This window comes from Marmota marmota, unplaced genomic scaffold, assembly GCF_001458135.2.
Source record: "Marmota marmota marmota unplaced genomic scaffold, marMar, whole genome shotgun sequence".
Lineage (NCBI taxonomy): Eukaryota > Metazoa > Chordata > Mammalia > Rodentia > Sciuridae > Marmota > Marmota marmota.
The window spans coordinates 855332-878849 of NW_026000110.1; the positions used below are offsets into that span (position 1 = coordinate 855332).

General features: G+C 42.4%; 1 protein-coding gene and 1 pseudogene across 4 annotated transcripts; both read left to right on the plus strand.

Moving 5' to 3' along the window:
- The first annotated feature begins 302 nt into the window (after positions 1 to 302).
- LOC107160203 overlaps positions 303 to 23518 on the plus strand; it is a 197475-nt pseudogene continuing 174259 nt past the window's right edge.
- Positions 2167 to 18710, plus strand: LOC107160202 (zinc finger protein 14-like). 4 transcript variants are annotated; one of them, XM_048784666.1, is made up of 4 exons: positions 2167 to 2303; positions 14673 to 14799; positions 14988 to 15048; positions 15615 to 18710. In XM_048784666.1, the coding sequence occupies exons 2-4, from the start codon at positions 14766 to 14768 to the stop codon at positions 17194 to 17196; spliced, it is 1677 nt and encodes a 558-aa protein (XP_048640623.1). In that variant the 5' UTR covers positions 2167 to 2303; positions 14673 to 14765; the 3' UTR covers positions 17197 to 18710. The 4 variants fall into 4 exon arrangements, with proteins under 4 accessions (XP_048640623.1, XP_048640622.1, XP_048640624.1 ...); XM_048784665.1 differs by having other exon boundaries at positions 2172 to 2279; XM_048784667.1 differs by lacking the exon at positions 2167 to 2303 and adding an exon at positions 8519 to 8654.

The following is a 23518-nucleotide window of genomic DNA, read 5'->3' on the forward strand; positions in this document are numbered from 1 at the left end:
ATTTTGCCTAATTTTAGTAGATGCTGTAGCACAGCCTCCTCCTCCTGTGTTTGCTGGTGCAGATTCACATCCTTTGTTTTCAAGCTCTATCCATTACCATGCAAGCAGGGACTCCTGTGGATAGCATAGGATTGGACATTGTTTTTATTTTTTCTTATGACCTCTACCTTTGGATAAGATTGCTTAGTCAATTCACATATAATGTCACTGTTGATGTCGTTATATTTATATCTGCCCTTTTACATTCTATTTTCTTATGTCTTTTTGGAGGGGGTGGGGNAAATATTGGAAAGAATCTTCCTCCCTCCCTCCGTCCTTTCCTCCCTCCCTCCCCAGCCATAACTTGTGATCCTCCTACTTCAGCCTCCCACGTATCTGGAATGACAGGCCTGTGCCACTGTCCCTGGCAAGAAGAACACTTTTGAAAGCATTTGTTTTCTATTTGTGAATATTATACTTGAGGGGAAAGAATAATCACTGAACACTTCCTTGTGTTTGGTCAAAATAACTGCTTTAAAGGGAATAAGGAGGTTGTTTATAGATCCCAGGGATATGGAGTCCTGGGCTTCATCAATAGAGTATAACTGCTCCCTTTTCTGATAGTCCATGATGTAGAGTCACCCCAGTCATGTAGTCACGTAAGCACACAGGGTAATAATGATGTAGGGACAAAGGAGGCAAGGCACTGAAGATAGCCAGAAACAGTTTCATCTGGCTGCAGCCAGTCTCAGAGGGCACAGCTTTTGCTGTAATCAATCAATCCATCCCCTGAACCCCGAGTTCAGGTGGTTTCAGAATCTTATACCCAGCATGTAAGGGGAGGGGCTCAGAAGTTCACATTGTAATACTGAGACCCTCAAATAACTCTCAGACCACACAGTCTCATTCCAGTTAATCCTTTATTGCTGGCTGGTGACAGACACTCTGCTCTCGAAAGAATAAGATGGACAGAGTGGTGCTCCTGCCTTCAGGTGGCTCCATATTTAAGCACAAATACCATAAAAGGGACGTTTGGGGGTTCAGGCAATGCAAGCAAGGTTGAAAGTTTCAGTCAGTCTCCAGTTGGCACCATAGATACTGCTGGGTTCTTGGGGGCTTTTCGTCAAAAAAAGAATACAAAGTGCCCCAGGCATGACTTTTTTGTGTGTCATGGCTGAGTTCACAAAATGGAGTCACCGTAGTCAAGTTGTCACATCACACACATAAAAACAGCTTTTTCTTTCTCTATTCTAGCCTGGATCTCCCTGTTTGAGAAGCCAGATTTAAAGAGAAGAGTTTCTGTAGCTAGGTTAATGGGGTTCATTAGGAATCATAAAGAAAATGGAGTATAATCTGAGCCTGGGAAAATCATAAAAACACCTGAGAAATTGAAATATTAGTGTCCCATGATCTTGGGCAGGTCCTAATAAGGGTTAATGAAGTAGCTCCCAGTAAAACTGGGAGATGCTATTCAAACCACCATAGGCTGTTCCTGCCCTGGTTTCTGCTTCCTGCCCCATTAGTCCACCAGTTTCCCACCCTTTGTCCTTCCACCTGCAGCCCCCATCACATGCACAATAAAGAGAAATAAAGGACAGGAATGTGGGAGGACAAAAGGCAACCTTAGGTATAAAAGGGAGAAGACCTCCCTTTTCTAAGGATTTCTCCTTTGGAGTCCCCTTCTTCCTGGGGATGGGGGTGAATCTTTTCTGCTCTCCCTTAATTAAGCCTTCTACTTTCCACTCTCCACGTGCTTCTCTGGTGTTATACTTCAGCATTTGGGGAAGCAAGGACCTGTCACAGTAAACATGGGTAACACTGTAGATCCTGACCTGAACCTTGGGCTCCTCCTGCCTGAGGCTCCCCAAGTAACTTCTTTTGTTAATTGTTATTTGTTTCTGTGGTGAGGTTAACACCCAGGGCATCATTCATACTGGGAAAGCAGTCTCCCCGAGCCATAGTTCAATCCCATCCTTACCAAGTTCCAAGCAAAGGCTTCTAACTTGGAATTTTTTCTAGCCCAGCAAAGCCTTGTCACCTGAAAAGAACTGTCACTCTAGGCAATTTTAGCTAGTGATTGGATAACCTTAGCTGTGAGTCACAAGGCAGAGATGTTCCTGGAGGTGGCCCATTAGGGATGCTGGGGTGGAACTGTCCTCACCAACTCTGTTCCTCCCTTTCCGGGCCCCATGTGCTCTGCTCAAAAAGCCTAGGTTATTCTGAGCAGCCAGTGTCCCCGAGATCTCTGGTGTCTGGAGGTTCCTCGAGAGAATACCAGGTCCCCAAGGAAGACAGAAATGGCGAGTTTGTGACGAGGGCTGAAGGTACGTGGTCAGCACCTGCCTTGGGGTCCCCACAATTGGGTGAGCTGCAGAGCCTGGCGGAGTCACCTCTGGAGGTTGCCCTTGGTCTCTGTCCCCTGGTCCTGGGGGTTGGGCTGGATGGTAGATCCTTAAAGTCACCTCGCTGGCAGCTGACCCTAAGCTTCTGTCCACTGGTCCCTTGGGGTGAGCTGGGTGTTGGGTGCCCTAGGTTGGTGCAGAGGGTGCAGTCTAGTCCTTCATGGTGGATGGCCCTGGGCTTCTGCTCTCTGGGCTGGAGTGGTGGGCTGGTCCCTGAGGTCAGCTGCAGAGCATGAGGCCCAGTTCCCACTGGCAGGTGACCTTGGGCCCTGTCCCTGTCCCTTGGCTTCCATTTTTGAATGGGTGGCTCAGGTCCCTGGCCTCCCCTCCTCTCCCTGCATGTGGCCTGCACCCACTCTTCCAAATGTGTAAGAAGCAGGATTGCAAATCCACTTTTCTTCCTCCAGTTTAGTTTCTCCATAGGCTGCTGTAGGTCCTTCATTTGCAGTTGTCTCCTGCGTTCTAAAATGCCATCTTCCTCTTCTCTTCCCATCATTCTCAAATATCTGGTCTTCCTCCTGTGTTTCAAATGGACACAGTCTATTAATTTTCACTTTCTCTAGTGAAGTATGGCAAGGAATATATTGTTTTTGGATTGAGGATCAAAACTAGAGGAGCTTTATCAGTGAAATCCTCAGGCACACCCCTTCCCTTATTTTTTTTTTTTCAATATTGGTCTACATCCCAGCCCTTTTTTTGTTTGTTAGTTTTTGCAGAAGACATTTATTTGTTTTACTTGGTTTTCATTACTTGTACATAGCAGTAAAAACATTTTGACACATCATACATAAACAGAGTTTAACTTCTCCTTTTTGTGGTTGTACATAATGGTCATTTAGTCATATATGCACATAGGATAATGATGCTTGATTTATTATACTGTCCTTCATCCCCAGCCCTTTTAAATTTTATTTTCAGACAGGATCTGGCTATGTTGTCTAGCCTCACCTGGAACATGTGATCCTCCTGCCTCAGCTTCTCAATTCTGTTGGAATTAAAGGCACTGGCCACCATACCTGAAGAATATAGTTTATTTTGACCCAAATATTAATGACCATCCTCAGGAACATGAGGATGTTCATTTAACTTATCCTGAATGATGTATGTGTTCCACTCTGGAAGAGATTACTTTTTTTTTTTTTTTTTTAATACCAAGGATTGAACCCAGGGGTAATTAACTAGTGAGCCATATCCACAGCCCTTTTTATATTTTATTTTGAGGCCTGATCATCCTTAGGGCCTCACTAAGTTACTGAGGCTGGCTTTGAATTTAGCAGTCCTCCTGACTCAGTTTCTCAACCTGCTGGTTTTGTAGTTGTGCTCCAGTGTGCATAGCTGAGAAGAACATTTGTAAAGAAAGTTATGTAAGAATACATTAACCAATTGCATTGGTAGGATCATCAGATCGGTGACTACAGTAAAAAGGGTCGGGGGATTTCTTCTTTAGGTCTGTTATTACATTGTTAGCTTTGGAAGATGGTGCTTATATGTCAAATAAGGTTGGTAATATATACTGAGAAGTTTATTTGTTCTGAGAATTTTGAACTAATACAGAAATTGAGGTAATTGGCTATTAAAGGGCTTAAGATAGCCCAAGATAATTTTTGCCATTCATCCAGGACCCTGTCTTACTGCCCTCATGGTGGTTTAGTTCCCCAAAGTCAAGTGGTCTGAATTTTCATTGATATAGAGCAAGTTCATAGAGAATTTCAGTTCATACCTGCAAAAATTCTGTGTTTCTCCTTTTATCTTTCTTAGGAATAAGCACCATATCCGATTTTCTCAGGCAAGTTTCCTTTGGACACCTCACAGAGTCCTATGTTCTCAATCACTAGTGTTTCCTGGGCCTGCCACAATGTGCCCACAGGTATCCTGTGTCCCGCATGGTTCAAGGAATTTTAGGCACTCGGTCAGCTCCTCTTAGAGGACAGCCTAATGTGTGAGGTACAGCCTTTTGGGGGATCAGCTGGAAGTCTTGGGGCTAAGGAATGTCCTGGAACAAGCCTCATCTAGACAACTAACTTCTTGGGACCTTGTTTTCCCCAAGCCCTGTTCCCATTCCTTGGAGACAGGTGTGCAGTCAGCCTGTGGATGCTGGTGGTGAGAGGCCATGTCACCAGTGATTCCTGACCCTTGCATTCTCTCACAGTGTAAAAGAGCAAAAACTCTCCCAGAGCCTAAGGACCAGCCACCCCAATGCAGTTCTGAGCAAACCCGAAAAGCCTCATAAGCTGGAGTCATGGTCCAGGTCTTGTGGGAGAGTGATCATAGAGTGCTTCAGTGGGTATGACCAGGTGTGAGGATGTCCCAGCTGGCAGGGACCTTCTGTACTTCTGAGCCTATTAGGTTTGCTTCCTCAGCACCAGCCATTTTGTGTTTATCACTTTGAAATGATCTGCTTATTATCTGAAGCCCAAGTTTATTTATTAAAAACCAAATATGGTGAAATATTATGAAAAAGAGAATACAGAGGGGATTTTAAAAAGTCTACTTACATTTTCATTTGTTAAATATCCTAATTTGCAGCAACATTCACAGGTGCCCCAGATGCTGAGGCAGGAGGGTTTAAAGTTTGAGGACATCTTTACCAACTTAGGGAGACCCTATGCAACTTGATGAGACTTCAAAGATTGGGGATGTGGTTCAGTGGTCAACTGCCTCTGGGTTCAATCACAAGTATTAAAAAAAAAATATGCCTCATCTTTGTGCCACCACGTTTGCAGCTAGACTATTAGCTTATGAAATTTAGCAGTTACATAAATACTATGTTCATACTCAGTGTGATCTCTACAAGATTTTCACTGATCTTAGATATGGTCCACTATTTCCATTTTTAGGAGTAGTTTCTGTTAAGTTCACCAAGAAGCACAGCACTCCTGGCCCTGGATTTCACAAAATTTACTAAAATGCTCAGGGTTTTTTTCAGAGAGTGTAGATCTTGGGGAAGTTCAGTCTCTAAGGAGACTGGGGCTAAGGTCTCTTTGCTAAGAAAGCATATTGTCTTTCTATTGATTTCATTGTATTTAATGCCTCACATTTTGCGCTTTTTCCATTATAATCATTTTTTGTCATTCATGAGATGTATTTTAGTATAATTTCTGTGTGTGTGTGTGTGTGTGTGTGTGTGTATGTATTTGTGCCCTGCTTCGGATTGAACATAGGGCCTCATGCATGCTTGGCAAATGCTCTACTGTTGGGCAACTCCCCAGCCCAAGAAAATGGACTATTATTGATGTATTTACTTATGTATTAACTGGTGGGATTTAAGCCACGGACTTGCTCATGCTTGTTATCCTTCAAAAACATGTTTTAAGTTTGTGAAAGCATTTTCTTGGAGGGTAGGTGTTTCCCTAAGGATTAATCCCAGAGCCACTTGACCACTGAGCACATCCCCAGTGTTTTTTGTTTTTATTTTTTATCTATTTTTAATTTTGTTTTAGTAATAAATGGACAGAATACCTTAATTTTGTTGATTTATTTGTGGATCTAAGTTTTGAATCAAGTGTCTCACACATGCTAGTCAAGTGCCCTGTCACTGAGTGACAGTCTCTTTCCCTCATTTTCATTCTTGGTTAAGAGCAAGTCTCACTATATTTCTGATACTTTTGTACATGACTGAGGCTGGCTTCAGTGTTGTCATCTTCTGGCCCTGACCTCCCTAGTTAGTAAAATTTGAAGTGCACACCACCACACCAGGAGTTATAATGACTTTTAAAGATAAGTCACCCATTTCTCTCAAAGTGGAAACAGTATTGAAAATCAGTTTCCTTGCTTTTCTTCATAGTTATGAAATTTGTATATATAACTCTTCCTCTTTCCTTTATGCCGCAGTCCAGCTGCAGCAAAATAACCGTGGGGTGACGAACAACTTGTGTAGGTTGATACAGCAGGAGTGGGAGCTGTTTATTGTAGGACTGGAGGGGTATATATACATTACACACAGCTTATCTTAACATAAACTAGATACAGCAGTCAACCAATACGGAATCTCCACACTTAATGGCTCACTGGCATTACTTCATAAACCACTCCCCCTGGCAAAATGCTAGGCGCCATTTTTTTTTTTTTAAAGAGAGAGAGAATTTTTTTAATATTTATTTTTCAGTTTTTGGCAGACACAACATCCTTGTTTGTATGTGGTGCTGAGGATTGAACCCGGGCCGCACACATGCCAGGCGAGCGCGCTACCACTTGAGCCACATCCCCAGCCCAGGTGCCATCTTGACTTGTTTACAGACCCTAACATTTCCCCCTTTTGTTTAATTTAAATAACAACCATAGTGGTTTTTACAGAAACACCATAAATAGTCTGCTACAAGCAGAAGGGGAGGATACAAAATGTCACAATACCAAGCCAATTGATGGCTCCATGCAAGAAGCCCTTGGAAAAATTATACCAGCAATGACACCGTTAGCAAAGATGCCGAGTTACAATTTGTTGTAGATTACAGTTTGTTGTCTCAGTCCAGGTAAAGCAGTGTCTCAATAGATTAACTCACAGTCCAGGTAAATCACAGTCCAGGTAAATTCTGCAGGCAGCTAGCTTAAATCATAGTTCAGGTAAGTTCTGCAGGCAGCTAGCTTGATCCGAAGTCTCGTCCGGTTCTCAGCAACACTGGAAATTCTTCCACCTTAGTCTTCACTGGCACTGGGACGAAGGCAGGAACTCCGGATGGCTAAAGAAAATCCTGTAGTATTCCAGCAGGCACTAAGAAAACAACCTTCTGAACAATTTAGTACATTATCTCAAGGTTTTTTACATTTGAAATAAGCCTTAATAGTGCTCATTACTCATTAGCTTCCAGGTGTGGGAGAACCATTGTAGTTACTGGCCTTGGAAATGATCACACTTCAGGGACCCAGGCCTCTTCTGGCTGCAGTGTCCCAGGCAGCCCCAGATGGCCCTGGGGAGATCCGGGGAGTGTTCTGGACTCAAACTGCCACTGGGCACAGGGAGCAAGAGCCTGCGAGACTGTGCCTCCGGTGAGGTTTGGATTTGGGCTCTCACAGTGGTGTCCCGCTCCCCGGGCGGGGAAGAGCCGGCTGCCGCCACTTGGAAAGTCCTTGCTGCGCCATGACTGGCTCACGCATGTGGCGGCATAACGAAAAGTATTCAGTAATAGCCTTTTGTTGCAACCTTTTTCCTGATAATCCTTCTTCTTCTGAACTTTCTTTTTCTTTCTGATTAGAGTTCCTGGGCTTCCATGAACACATGCCCTAACTATTCTTGGTTCCACTGGGGTGTTTCCTTCCCTTAGCAATTTACTTAATATCCCTTCCATATTTTCATCACAAAGGCAATACAATACACTGAGACAAAACAAGACACAAACCTGCTGTATTAATCCTCTCCATCTTCTTAAAATGGTCATTCTTTCTTTCGCCCTGTCTTCTTAGGGATGAGCAGATTTGCTTCTGTCGTATCTTTCTATGGATGGGCAGCTTTTTTTTTTTCCATCACTTACCCCTGAGTGTCCTGGGGCTCCCCGTACAGGCCACCATCTGCCGCAGTCCGGCTGCAGCAAAATAACCAGGGGGTGATGAACAACTTGTGTAGGCTGATACAGCAGGAGTGGGAGCCGTTTATTGTAGGACCAGAAGGGTATATATACATTACACACAGCTTATTTTAATTAACATAAACTAGATACAGCAGTCAACCAATAAGGAATCTCCACACTTAATGGCTCGCTGGCATTACTTCATAAACCACTCCCCCTGGCAAAATGCCAGGCACCATCTTGACTTGTTTACAGACCCTAAAACCTTTACTCTTGCATTATTATGGAAAAGGTATTCAGTATGTAATATTGTTTTTTATGTATATATTTGTGGATCTTCCATGGTGTGGTAGTTGATTCACTTTTTTATTTATTAAAATAAATTTATTTTTCAGAGTGATTATAGTCTTATATAGTACATTAGTCGGGGTTCTCCATTGGAACAGAATTAACAAGAAGAATGAATACAAAAAGGGGATTTATTGGATTGTCCTAGGTGACCAGAAGCTGGAGAGTCCTCTGTGGCAGTCTGCTGGCTGGGGAGCTGGAGAAGTAGTAGCTGTGCAGCCCAAGATGCTGAAGCCTCTGAACAAGAGGGATCAATGGTGCTACCCTAGTGTGAGATCCAATGCTTCTGGAAACTCCCTGGAGAATCACTGGCAGATCAGCTTTGGAAGAGTGAAGAAGGGAAAGTCTGATATCCTCAGGCAGTCACAGCATCAGTGGAAAACCCATCTGTGTAGAATCCAGCTTGCATCTGCAGCTGCTCCATGTAGTTGCAACTTTTATTTCATGCAAACCACCATCCTATTTGATGATGTTACCCACACATATGGAGGTTTTCCAGTTTGCTATCCCACATGTCAATCACTCCTAGACACAGCCTCATGGCCAAACCCAGAAGCCCATCAATCATCAGTCTCTCTTAATCCCATCAAGGTGAAAATTCACATGAACCATCACATAGTATAATACACCTCTTCTCTCTAGCTCATAGTCTCAACTCTTTTCAACATCTTGGACTTGGCATGCAATTCTTTTTAATTATTTTTGGTTCAGTTAAGTAATGTTTGTGGAGGTATTTTGCATTTATGATCATGAGAGTAATTCATAGCTTCCTCATTTTATCAAGTTAATTTTTTTAAAAAAAGGTGAGAGAGAGAAAGAATTTTTTAATATTTATTTATTTTTTAGTTTTCGGCAGACGCAACATCTTTGTTTGTATGTGGAGCTGAGGATCGATCCTGGGCCTCACGCATGCCAGGCGAGCGCGCTGCCGCTTGAGCCACACCCCAGCCCCTATCAAGTTAATTTTGATAATAATGTAACATATGCCTCCAAAGAAATTAGAAGGTGTTTTCTCTGCTTCTGCATTCTCAAAAGAAATGTAGAAAATTGGTGGCAGTTCTGGAGTGTCTGGTAGCAGCCTGTAGGATGTCTAAAAGTCCTACATTTCACTTTTTTGATGGTAATGAGTTATTGAGTCAGTTTCTTCTCTAGGCACAGGCTCATATGTTTTGTGTATTTGTCCTTCTGTGTATGTTGTAGGAGATGGTCTCTCTGAAATTATTGGGCCACTTCCTCTAAGTTATCAGATTTGTGTCAAGTGCATGTTCATGATATTGTTGAAGAGCCCATGGATGGTAATGGTGGGTCTTTTAATTCTAATGGATAGTTTCTGTGTCCTCAGTTTTCTTAATTGTTTATGTTATTGTATTTTTCATAGCTTTGTTTTAATTTATTTACTTTTATGTGCTGACAAGGAATGAACCCAGTGTGTAACTGGTGCTAGGCAAGCTCTCTACACTGAGCCATAACCTCACTCCTGTCCTCTGTTTCCTTAGCCACACGTTAGTTTGTCAGTGATGCTGATGTTCATGCAGAACTTGGTTTTGCTGACTGCTGATTTCTTTTTTTTAAAATAATTTTTTTTCTTAATTTTTAAAAATTGTTCATAGATCTTTATTTATTTATATGTGGTGCTGAGAATTGAACCCAGTACTGCACACATGCAGGGAGAGTGTGCTACAGCTGAGCTCCAGCACCAGCCCCTGCTGATTTCTTGATTGTTGTTTCACCAACACCCCCTCTTACCTGCCTGTGCTTAATTTACCCTTACCTTGCTCTTTTTTCTTTGTTTTCCTTAAGTATTGGGTCAATGATTGCTTTTATCTCTTCTTTTCTAAAATGTGCTTTGGATAGTGTAGATACCCCCAGTGCTCCATCTCTGCTGTTTTCCGTGTTGGACTTTTTTATTTCATTTTTCTCAACATGATCAAATTTACCCTTGAGTAACCTCGTCTTCCTATGTCTGTTTAGAGCCCTGTGTTGCATCTCCCATTGCTTAGAGGTTTTCCAGCTGCTTCTGATCTGATTTCTGCTTTAACTCCCATGTTCTTTGAGCCTACTTGGGATTTCACTGGCATTGCACACTTGTTGAGGAGAAGTTTATGGCTCAGAATGTGGCCTTTTCTGGGGAGTCATACTATGATCCTGAGAAGGCTGTGTGTTTCACTGTTGACTAATGGCCAGGGATCACAGACCCAACAGAGTTGTGGTGATGTCTCCCAATGTAGCCATGTATTCTTCATTGTCCTGGGAAATTTTGTATGTCTCTGCTTGGTGTATTTTGACTTTGTTTCAGGTGCATGCATACTAGCAATTCAAGACAGTTACTTGAAAGTTTAGCCTAGAGCTGCCACAGTGGCACATCCCTTTAATCCAAGCAGCTCAGGACTCTTAGGCAGGAGGATCAGACGTTCAAAGGTAGGCTCAACAAGTTAGGCACTGAGCCACTTAGAGAAATTCTCTCTCAAAATAGAAATAATTAAAAATAAAATAGGGCAGTGAATGCGGCTTATTTATTATGCACCCTTTGGTTCAATCCTTGGTACAAAATATAAATAAACAAACAAATAAATGAATAGAAAAAAATTAATCCCTGGGATTCTGGAGTCTTGTCTTACTCAGGCATGGTCAATCTCACATCTGGTATTTTCCATTCATGAGTTAAGTTTTCCTGTTTCTCAGTATTCTTTGTACATTTTTAAAAAGTGAAAGAAATTTGTTTCTTGGGGATGGGGTTGTGGCTCAGTGGTAGATGCTTGCCTAGCATGCATGAGGCACTGGGTTTGATTCTCAACACCACATACAACTGAAAAAAGTTCCATCAATACTAAAAAAAATTAATAAAAAAGAAAATGTGTTTTTCCTTTTCTCCTATACTGCGGTTCCTGTTTGTTGAAGGCTTCATGCCTTTGCTTAGAGACTAGGTGTCTGAGGTATTTTTAGTGAATTATTTTGTGTTCAGCTCCTTTGAAAGATTTCCCTGAATGCTAGGGTCATCTGAAAGAATGGAGTTTCAGAGCTGACAGGCTTTGGATTTGCAGACTGACACCCAGCAGCTGTGTTCTCTGACATTTCACCATGAGGGCTGGCCACAGCTGCAGGTACCTGTAATGCAGTAGTAGAAGCAGCCAGCAAAGTAACAGAGAAAGAACAGTCCCTCTTCAGACTGAGCGTAGTAAAAGTCCCTAATGTGTATGAGTCTTTAGGCCATTGACAAGCTTGTTTTCATATAAGAAATAAAAAATTCACTCTCCAATATATTGCCCCAATTTCCTTTTTAATGTCCTCAAAACTTGTTTATGTATGAAAGTAAAACCCAGCTGTGCTCAGGCCTCAGGCTTTAGGAATTTTTTGTTTTTTTTTTGGGGGGGGTCTATGGTGTCACAATCAATTATTGCTGCCAGATCTCAGTGTCCCTTGGCCTCATTTCTCCCTACACCCGAAACTATAAAAGAAAAGTAGAAACAGCAAAACCTCACTTGTCTGGTTTTTGTGAGTAGTTGTGCTGGGGCCTGTGCTTTAACACACAGTGGTGCTATTTAAAACTCTGCTGTGCCTTTGCTCTGCAGATCCCCACCTAGAGAGCAACCAGTGCTGAGCATGTGGGTCATGGTCCTCTTTTTAATGTTTCCTCCTAGTCTGTGTGAACTTCCTTCTTTCCTCAGAATATCTCGGTGGTTTTATTTGGGGGAGCATACTGTGGAGTGAACCCTCAGGTGCTTCACCACTAAATCAAATCCCCAGAACCTTCCCCCTTAACTTTTATTTTTGTTAACTTTCATTCAGGATTTTGCCAACTTGCTTAGGGCCTAACTAAGTTGCTAAGGCTGGCACTGAACTTGCAAGCCTCCTGCCTCAGGTTTCTGAACCTGGGTGTTTTTGAGACCTGATTTCTAAAAGAAACTCTCTGAAACTTGCTTTGTCAAATTTTAGGTGATGGTTGAGTGGGTAGACAATAGTTTGCTTTCTTGCCAGATGCAGGCTGTTTGTTTACTTAAATCCTTTTAAGGAATTTCTGCTGATTTTTTACAGTGATTACTTCTGATGTAGAAGAGTGAGAGTTTGTTTTACACATTAAGATATTTCCATGGTTGGGCTGGGGTTGTGGCTCAGCAGTAGAATACTCACCTACTACATGTGAGGCCATGGGTTCGGTCCTCAGCACCACATTAAAAAATAAATAAAAGAATAAATAAAGGTAATGTGTTCGACTACAATTAAAAAACAAAATATTTTAAAGAAGATAATTCCATGGTGATTTTAGTATGAATTGCCCCAAACTGAAGAAGATGTGCTGTGTGTAGTCTGGAGTCAGTGACCAGGCCCTCACACTGAGATGTCAAGCCAGTGTCCTGCACCAGAAAGGGTCAGGCTGAAGGGATCATGAAGGTCAAACCATGGTTGCTGCACTGCACTCTTCCATATGACTGCTTCACGGAGCTGTTGGGAAACTTTCAGGGCTTTGGGGCATGATGACATTGTTGTTCTGATGGTTTGGCTTGTGTTTCCACTTTTGTTCTATTTCATGGCCGTAGTGAGATGGTTCTAGGCTCCCTGTTGTGTCATTTTGCTATGAGTGTTGAATTGTTTTTCTTCTTATCATTAGGGAATTGTATAACATGTTCTTCTAGAAAACTAAATTTCCACAGGTGCAATGGTGCATGATTGTATTCCTAGCAGCCTTGGAGGATGCGGCAGAAGAATCATAAATTTAAATGCTACCCTCAGCCTCTCACAAGGTCCTGAGCAAGTTATTGAGTACTGTGTCAAAATGGCATATATGCTGGGGATGTGGCTCAGTCATTAAGTGCCCTATGGTCAGTCCCTGCTTATTTATTTTCTAAATGTTTCTGACCACAAATAAATAAAAACAGTGGAATTTTTTGTCAGTTCATTAAAAGTGTTTTAGTGTTTCATATTTGAATGTATAATAAATGGATTTTTGACTATGGAATTAGTGCCTTTGGCCACCTACATTCGAGTTTGCCTAGATCATCATTGTGATCTGTATCCAAGACACCTGCTCTCACTCATCATTCCATGCTGTGAAGGCCAGCCCACTGAAGCCTTCCTCATGGTCTGTTGCTCACCTCTGCTGATACTGTGCTGCTCAGGAGATCACATGTTTTAAGTCCTTGAGAATGGTTTTGTGCCAGTGGCAGGGGCACCTTCTGGTAGGTGATCTTTTTGGCTGTTCCATCACGGGGCAGACATCATAGTATTGTTATGATTGTACATGAAGTGGCGTGTTTCACACCCAAACTGTGTTAGATAGGTGAGGATTCTGGGTTGCAACCCTGCTTCTTTACCACACCCTGGAAATGCTTCTGTCTTAGGTTTGTTTGCACCACCATCATTACAGGCAGGAGGAAATTCTTTCACAACAGACACCAGTGCACATGTGGCCCACTCTTGACCAAAGTGTCCTTGAGTGGAACATGGCTATGTGGAACATGACCTTATGGTAGTGAAGTGACTGCTTTTCAGTAGGTTATTGACAATTCTTGTACATTCATTGTTGCTATGAGATTTAGAAATTCGTGTCTGCTTTTCATTAAGAAAACTGGTTTGAGACTTACAAAACTTTGCAAGGTTGTTGTTTGGACAAGGTGACATCTTTGGGTCATTGAGTTATATGTAAGACATGTTCCAACTTACCTAATTCTGCTTTGACAGTAACCTTGAGAAATCATCAAATTTTTGTGTTTATTAATCATTTTGCATGTTTACTATTTTATTAATTTTTTAATGGAGAAATGTACCTGCAAACATCTAGTTGTTCTCTTCTTGTAATCCCACAACATGAACTCAATCCCTAGTTCACAAATTCTGGCAACCTGAGTGTCAAGTTGTCTAAATGTTGTCTGTAGTGGAAGCTTCTTTGTGATCAATGCTCAGAAGTCATGGGTGGGAACTGTTCTAGGCATTTCCTTAAAGAAGGAACAATAGACTTTCAGAAAGAATCAAGAGATCAGTGAATGCAGTGTTGTCTATATTAACTGTGTAGGCACACTGACCCACTGTGGTTGGTAGAATCTCTCTCAATTGCTGAGTTCTGTGATTGCAACAATGTCCTACTCAGTCAGCTTTCTTTCCTAAGGGTAAGTACTCTCGAGGGTGCTAATATTAGCTCTCAACTTCCGAGAAGGTTGTTAGGACATGTAATAGAGGTGTAACCAACAAAGTGACCCAGGATCCTGTGTTACTTCCTGTGAACTCACCAATGGAAGGGAGAAAATCACTAAATTGCTTGCCTTCTGAGTGGCCCAATTCTACTGTTGAAATGTTTGTGAGGAATTGAGTGCAGAAAAGTTTTGTTGGACCAAATCATGGAATTAATCAGAAATTCAGAGAATCATGTGAACATCAAGCATGTTGAGTACATATTTCTTCTGCTGTCAATCTCTCCTGACTTCCAGTAAACATTTGTGGGATATTTTAGTTCTCAGTGACCTTTGAGGATGTGGCTGTGAAGTTCACCCAGGAGGAGTGGGCATTGCTGGATCCTTCCCAGAGGAACCTTTACAGAGATGTGATGCTGGAAGTCCTCAGAAACCTGGCTTCTATAGGTAATAATGATGTTTTTTTTTTTTTTAATTAATCTAATAGAGAACTCATGTTTATTTTGGTCATTTATATAGAACATGAAAAGGAAATCCATTGTTGAATTATTGCAGCATAAAAGGCACCTACAAGTTTGGCAAAGCATTTCTGTCTCCTAAAAATTCATAAAGATTGTTCTGGTTTCTCATTTTAGAAAACAAATGGTATGAAAAAAACATTGAAGATGAGGTCAAAAATTCTGAGATCATTCTAAGGTAATTGTACTCACAAGAGGAGTTCTTGAGGGAATGTGAGAAAGTCATATAATTTTTAAAACAGACCAACCCAAGAAGTATGCATAATTTGAAATGTATTTATTCTTATAAAATTTTTTTTACTAGAAATGTATACTTAACTGTAACAGATATTCATTCTTTTCCAAGTACTTGGCATGCCAAAGTATATGAAATTGCATGTGAATATCACTATTTGGATAAATACCATAGGGAAGCTGCATTGCAAAGGATTATTTCCTTTGGATATCTTGATTTTCAGGCAATTTGAACACATCAGGAAGCCTAGCCTTTACCTGATGTTGGTAGTAATGTAAGCCTAGGACCCATAAATAAGTATAAAATCATGAATGAATCAAGCATTGATAATGTTCTGGTCATTCTTGAAAGAAGCCATGTGGTAAACTTAAACAGCCAAGAAGGTAGTGTGGGGAAACTTTCAATGAAATTCCAGTTCTTAAATGGACAAAGAAAAATTTTAATAGAGTAAGTCCATGTGGTTGTTATATGTGTGCCAAGGACTTCATATGTGCTTCATTCCTTCATAGGCACATCACATCTCACTCTGAACACAAATGCTACAAGCCTGAGGAATGTGAAGAGAAGCCATGTGAATTTAAACAGCACAGGCAATCCCTGGTTTCTGTCAAAAGTGTTCACACACAAATGTTAATACAAACTGGAGAGGGAACCTATGAAAGTACAGTACGTGGGAAAGTCATCAGTTCTTCCAGTGACATTCAAAGGCATGAAGATACTCATACTGGGTGGCAACCCTATGAAGATCAACAATGTGGTGAAGCCTCATCTTCTCCCACAGGTGTTCAAAGACACATGAGAACACACAGTGGAGGTAAACCTTTTCAATGTGAGGTATGTGGGAAAGCCTTTCATTTCTCCTCTTCAGTTAGAAGACATGAAAGAATTCATTCTGGAGAGAAACTCTATCACTGTAAACAAGGTGGTCAAACCTTTATTTCACACACAAGTCTTCAAAGGCACAGGATCACACACACGGGGAATGCACATTTTAAACGTAAGGTATGTGGGAAAGACTTTGCTTATCCCAGTTTACTTAGAATACATCAGAGAACCCATACTGGAGAGAAGCCCTATGAATGTAAGCAGTGTGGGAAAGCCTTTGCTAGATCCAGTGAACTTCGCATACATGAAAGAACTCATACTGGAGAGAAGCCCTATAAGTGTAAGCAGTGTGGGAAAGCCTTTGTTACATCCAGTCACCTTCACTCACATGAAATAACTCATACTGGAGAAAAGCCCTATGAATGTAAGCAGTGTGGCAAACCCTTTGCTAGATCCACTGACCTTCAGATTCATGGAAGAACACATACTGGAGAGAAGCCCTATGAGTGTAAGCAGTGTGGCAAAGCCTTCAGTCATTTCTCTGGCCTTCACTCACATAAAAAAATTCATACTGGAGAGAAGCCTTATGCATGTGATCAGTGTGGCAAAGCCTTTGCTAGGTCCAATACCCTTCACAGACATGAAAGAACACATACTGGGGAGAAGCCCTATGAATGTAAGTATTGTGGAAAAGCCTTTGCTAGTTCTAGTTACCTTCCCAAGCATGAAAAATCTCATACTGGAGAAAAGCCCTATGAATGTGAGCAGTGTGGCAAAGCCTTTTCTACATCCAGTTACCTTCAGATTCATGGAAGAACACATACTGGGGAGAAGCCCTATGAGTGTAAGCAGTGTGGAAAAGCCTTTGCTAGATCCACTTCCCTTCAGATTCATGGAAGAATGCATACTGGAGAGAAGCCCTATGAGTGTAAGCAGTGTGGAAAAGCCTTCACTTATTTCTCTGGCCTTCATGCACATAAAACATTTCATATTACAGAGAAGCCTTATGCATGTAAGCAGTGTGGCAAAGCCTTCACTCGTTCCTCTGACCTTCACTTACATAAAAAAATTCATACTGGAGAGAAGCTTTATGCATGTAAGCAGTGTGGCAAAGCCTTTGCTAGTTCCAGTGAACTTCAAACACATGGAAGAACACATATCGGAGAGAAGCTCTATGGTTGTAAACAATGTGGAAAAGCCTTTGTTACATCTGCTCAGCTTCACTTACATGAAGCAACCCATAGTGCAGAGAAATCATACTCATGAAAACAATTGGCAAAGTCTTCTGTTAATAAGGTTTCACTCATTAACATGTAGTAAGTTTTCTGTAGAAAAATTCTTTGAATGTGGTAAATCAATATTTCTTGTCCATTTCAAAGAGAAGAAAGTGCTCACATGTTTGAATATCTATCTATCTGTCATCTATCTATCTATCTATCTATCTATCTGTCTGTCTATCAATAGTACTGGGGATTTAGTCTGGTGGTCATCTATCACAGAGCCATGGTGAAGGCGATCTCCCACTCACTGTCTTGACAGGGTCACAGTGAGGATGAATGCTAGCAAAGCCTCTTGGTTGGTGGGAAACAGAAAGCATGAGACCCTTTTTTATATAATTGGGACTTTTCATTTTCATGCTTATGTTTTTGACAGGAGGCATGAGTATGTTAAATGTGAAACAAATTAAATTTCAGATGGCTAGAACATAACAGGTAGTTCATGCCTTGAAGGCTGTTCTACTACCCCTCAGCATATCAATGACAAAGTAGAAGGCTGTTCTTCTATCTCAGTACATTGAGGACAAATGTGATATTGGACAACAATCATCCTCTGAAAAGTCACAAGAATTTTAGGCACCACATCGATTATATCAACTAGAACCCAAGCTCTTAGAAAACCTAATTATTATGCTTATTTTTCAAAGCCCACCATATGTAGTCTCATTTTTGATTGAGGAAAGTTATATTATACACTTAGGAAAGTTAAAACATATAAAGGTATATTGTCTTTTTATAAACCCTTTTTTACTTTACATAGGGATTCATGATGAACATAGTTAATATTGGCGGAACGTGCACTGATGTTTAGAACTTACTTTCTATTGAGAACGATTATAAAGATATGAGAACTAGTGCACCTTGACTGAGAAACAAAGAAACTCTTTGAGAAAGCAGCTCAACCAGGTTTATGAGAATAAATTTAGGAAGTAATTAAAGTAGCCTTATAAGATATATTTTTAGAATAATGTTAGAAATATTATCCTATTTAGACTTTGGGGTTTAGAAATTCTGAATTTTTTGTTCTATGGGTTTCTGATATATTTTAAGAATGATTTATAAACTTTAGGATATTTTAAGTATAAGATTTAAGGGGACTTTTTTAGATGAGAATTTTAGATTAGAAATAAAGTAAAGGTGTACTTTAAATTTAAAGGTTAATGATAGGTTCAGAGACTTAGAATCTGGTTTCGTAGTTTGGCATTAGTCAATAAGAAAATAGTAAATCTTGGGAAAATCTGAAAAATGTAAATTAGTGATGCATTTTATTAATGATTCTGTACTTTTAATAATTAAATAACTAAAGGTCATATCCTGGAAAAATGGAAATTAATGTTACATTTTTTGTATCCCTAATCATGGTTAAGCAAATGTCATGTCTTGGCAAAAGTTTTAGATTGTATAATCAATGGCGTATCTGAATCTATAATGATGAGAAAATTTGCAATAAAAGATGATCCAGAGAAGGCTGCATTAGAGCTCTCTCTCTGGAGATTTCTCCAACGGAACGACTCCTGTCTTATCTTTTCGCTGACACCACTCATCCTTCAGGACCCCCTGGACCCCGCGAGGGCAGGACAAGAACAGGATCAAGTCACCCTTTTCTCTACATACCCTCCCTAGTGCAGTTCTTTCATCCTCACTGTGTCATGCAACTATTGATTTCTTTGACTTTTCTCACAATGATGCTGCCCACTGCTTTTTCTCAAAAATTAATTATTACTTCATGACTTCTCAATTTATTCTTTTGTGTCTTTCTAAAGTTTGGTTACACGTTGTGTATGTGAGTTGAGGCCTGTGCACTCCAGCATTCTGTGCAGATTGGCTAAATGTCTATTTTTTCCTCCTTTGCTCCCTTCTTTCCTTCAGATTTCACCCAGGAGTTCTCCACCACTGAGCTTCCCCCTAGCCCTTTTATTGTTATTTTTTGAAATGGGGTGAAGCTGGCCTCAAACTTGTGGTCACCCTGCCCCAGCCTCCTAGCAGCTGGGACCATAGAGATGGGCCCTTTTGTGCCCTGCAAATGGCCTCTTCCTTTTCCTTGGTGCCTTATTGTCCTGTTGAAGACTCTGGGACCACCACTCTGTCACTCGTATTTCTTCTAAGTCTCATGTGTTGTGTTGTATGTAGGCACATTAAAGGGCATTATAAAAGTTGTAATTTGTATGTATTCTTTGGAGAGGCATCTTCTCAAAATATACTTTGCCCTGTACTTAATTGAGTGGCTTTCTATTTCTTTTCTTTCCCTGGTGCCAGGGACCCAATCTTGCCTTGTGCCTGCTAGACAGGTGCTTTAGCACTGAGGACTCCTCTAGCTCAGGTGGTGAGTTTGCTGCTGCTGTGTGCGTGGTCCCTGCGTGGACCCCACTGAGGACCACTTTGGTAGATGCAGCTCTGCAGGTTTTTCCCATGTTTTCACCTGGTCCCTTTCTTAAACATCTTGTACAGCAGGGAATTTCAACCACCGAGATCCACCTTAGCTTTTCTCCCCATGACTAATACTTAGGTGAAATATGCCAGAAAACCCAGGCTGGTCTTGTCTCTGTGTTCAGGGTACCTCAGTAGCCCTGGGAACATCGTCTGATGCTTTTCTTCATACACAGCATGTGATCAAAACTAGGTAAGGAGGGACCCAGTCGGATGTCCTAATGTATTGGTGCCCCCTTCTGCACCTAAGAATCTTAAATAAGCTTCTCCAGAGATCCTCACCATAATATTCTTTAAAACAAATATCAGGAAAAGGTTTTGCAAAGATATCAATATATATTAGAATGAAGATGTGATGATGTTACTTCGTTTTTGGTAAAGCTTGGAAGATCTCCAAATAATCTCAAAAATGACTAAAAATTCACTTTCTTTGAACAACCAAAAAAAATTTTATGTAGACTCCTACAAAAATAAAATAAAATAAACCTCCACCCCCTCCCACTGGGTGTAAAGATAATGAAATTCCAACATCAAGGTCCAGAAAATTTTAGGTGATACCCCTCTGAACCCTGCCGCTAATAAGTCAGCTCCCTGAATCTTCCTCAGGTGTCCAGCCTCATCTGCCCCACATCACTAATAGAGCCTCCATTGGCAAAAGATTTCACATGGTAACCAGGAATTTTTCTTTTAACATTAACAGCAGGGTCTCTGATGGGATTCAGGAGCACTGGTTTCAAGGTTCCTAGACATTTTAGAGCTTCCTTTCCCAGCAGTCATGACCCAGACAAAATCCACAGTGGGTGCAGCACCGGGAGGTGGTCACCGTTCATGAAGACAATACCCTTCTTGACACTACAGCCAATAAATTTCCAGGAGTCTTGCTTGCCAGTGCTTGCCCTGTGGTGCAGGGGATCCTGCATATTGGTATGAACTTCTGGGTGTTCTTGCTGTGCTCTGCTGGAGTCATTGTGCCCAAGAGGCCTGGACACTGCTGGTCCTGGGGTCTATTAATGACTGTGGAGCACGAGGCACTTGCATGGATGCCCATTTACTCTTGGGTCTGATGAACTTCCTGGGCCATGACCACCCATTTGTGCCTGGATCTTCTCTTCACTGTCTCCTTCTTCCCTGCACTGTCTGAGCTCAGAGTCCCCTCAGTTCTCCACACTCATGTTCCTCTTTCCTGATGGCCTTGGTGGCCACCAGGGAACATATTCCCTCTCAGCCTCATGGGCTCCCATCAGACCCCTCTCTGCACAGGGTCACCATGGTGTACACTGCAGGTTTGGCATCTCCCCCTGCTGTGGAGTCTTGGTACACTGGGCCCAGGGTCAACCTGGTGTGTGCTGCAGGGTGGGCATCTCCTCCTGTTCCCTGGAACCCTGGTACACTCTGCCCCTACCCTGGGTACCCTGCAGGGAGGACAGAGGGCCTCCAGCAGAGAACCTGGGTTTTGATCTGCTGTGATAGTGTGATTTAAGGACAGGTCAATGACCTCCATTGACCTGTCCTGTGCCCACCCTAGGGAAGACTCTGCAGGGCACCCTGGATGTATTATGCTCCCTGGAACATACCCCCAGAAAGAACTGTGTTTGTGTCATCTGTGAATGGTCCTAGGTCCTAGGATGAATGTCATTTGGGAAAGGGACAGGAACACACTGTGCTCCAGAAGAGGCCAGCATGGAACTTCCTGGGGAGGCATGGCACCTGTCTTAGTGCGCCCACTTCTCTGAGTTTGCAAAGGACAGATGAGGCTCACCCTGGGCGGTTCCTCCTACAGCCCTCCCCCACCTCAGCTGTTGCCAAAGCAACAAAGGGCCCCCAGATTTTGAATTTTGACTTTGGCCTGGGGGGCTGGCACACAGACACCTTGCTGATTTCACTTTCGGGGGGTGATGAATGACAGATGTTGAACAGTGATTATAAACACAGGCTGCGTGAGAAGCTTTTGTCCAGCCAGGAATGAGGTGGGTTCTGAGCCCACTGGAGGCAGTCTGGGCTCAGCCAGGACCTTGGGTGGGTTGTAGGTGTGAAATGCACACCTGCTTGGTGACATTCTCCACTTAGAGTGGGTTATGGGGACCTCTTGTCACAATAACTCTGTGGTTACATCACAGGTCTTCTTAGGAATATGGATCCCAACAAAATTACGTTTGAAGGAAGAGATGACCGATGTCACACACAAGGGCAAAGTTTTTGGCTTTTTCTTATTTTTTTTTTTTTGAGGGGGGTTATGCAACCCAGGGGGCTCGTATGCTTTGAATATCCCATCAGCATTCACAAAGGGTGCACCCTGAGTGTCCTACCACTTTCTCAGGTGCAAAATTCAAAGAGAAGATGAAACACTTCACCTAAGAGCTTTTGCAGTAAGATGTGCAAAAATTGATTGAGAATCTCACTATAGATATGAAACCCAAAGGCAGTGACCCAGCCCCTAGAGCTCAAGGAATTTCCCCACGGACTGGCAGATGACAGGTGCTAGTCTCTCCCCTTCTACCTTGGAGGAGGCTGCATCTGGTGGGAGAAAAGCTATAGAAGCTCAGACCTTGTTCTTCATGCACCCAAAGCTGACCACCTAGTGGCCCCCCATAAGGACAGTTATGTTCCCCTGAGGACAACTGGCAAAGTACAGAGACACTGGGGGGTGTCCCACTTTGGGATGTGGTGCTATTGGTGAGCAGCAGGTGGAGACCAGAAATATTGTTCAACATCCTACAATGCACAGGATGGGCCCATCACAGAGAGTGATCTGGGCCAGTGCACCAGTAGGACCAAGGCTAAAGAACCCAGCCTTAGCATGAGAATCTGTCAGTCCTCCAATTCATCCAGCCATCCAGCCACCCATCCAGCCAACCATCCATCTGCCCATCCATCCATCCATCCATCCACTCACCCACCCACCCATTCATCCACCATTCAACCATCCACCCATCCATCCATCCATCCATCCATTTATCTATTAATCCATTCACTCATCCAGCCATCTGCCCATCCACCCATCCATCCATCCATGCATCCATCTATCCATCCATCTATCCGTCCTCCCATCCATCCATCCTTCCATCCACCCACACACACACCCAACATCCATCCATCCATCCGTTCATCCATTTACCCATCCACCCATCCATCCATCCAGGCAACCAACTATCCATCCATCCATCCATGCATCCATCCACGCATCCATGCATCCATCCATCCTCCCATCCACCCATGTATCCATCCATCTCTCCAGGCAACCATCTATCCACCCACCCATCCATCCATCCACCCATCCTACCATCCACCCATCCATCCATCTATCCATGCACCATGGGTGGACAGGCAGATAGACACATGGATGATGCCTGGATGAAAACATGGACAGATGGGTGGGTGGAGGGATGGCTCGTTCATGGATGGATACATAAGATGCATGCTGATGGATTTGGGGTAAAATTCTAGTGATTTGCTAACCCTGAGAATAAAGGGCTCAGAACGGATTACAATTTTACAAGCCTGTGTGTAATCCTCTATACAGTTTAGCCAAAATAAGAAAATACCCCACTCTCTAAGATCCTCTGGCCTCCAAAGACCCCCTTCAGAATTTCTCTTTGGCCCCCATTTTGGCCCTGGCTCCCCCATAACCCACTAAGACATGATTTTTGTCCTAGTCCTCAGTTATACTGGGGATCAGGGTTTCTGTGAACACAGAATATATGAGTATCTTTTGGACTCACTGCTTTCAAATCCTTTGGGTCTGAACCCAGCAGTGGCATTGCTGGGTCATAGTGTGATTCAGTCTTAAGCTTTTGAGGGGTCACCATATTGTTCTTCCAAGGGCCACCTGGAGCCCCAGGAGCTGAGAGAGGCAGGAGGAGCCTCCCTGGAGCCTGTGGAGGGAG

Bases quoted from the DNA above. Each gene is read 5' to 3' on its own strand.
- LOC107160202 (XM_048784664.1), top strand. From the start codon at position 12,946: ATGCTACCCTCAGCCTCTCACAAGGTCCTGAGCAAGTTATTGAGTACT. The intron at 14,800-14,987 runs GTAATAATGATG...TTCTCATTTTAG, and splicing joins CAGAAACCTGGCTTCTATAG to AAAACAAATGGTATGAAAAA. The intron at 15,049-15,614 runs GTAATTGTACTC...ATTCCTTCATAG, and splicing joins AATTCTGAGATCATTCTAAG to GCACATCACATCTCACTCTG.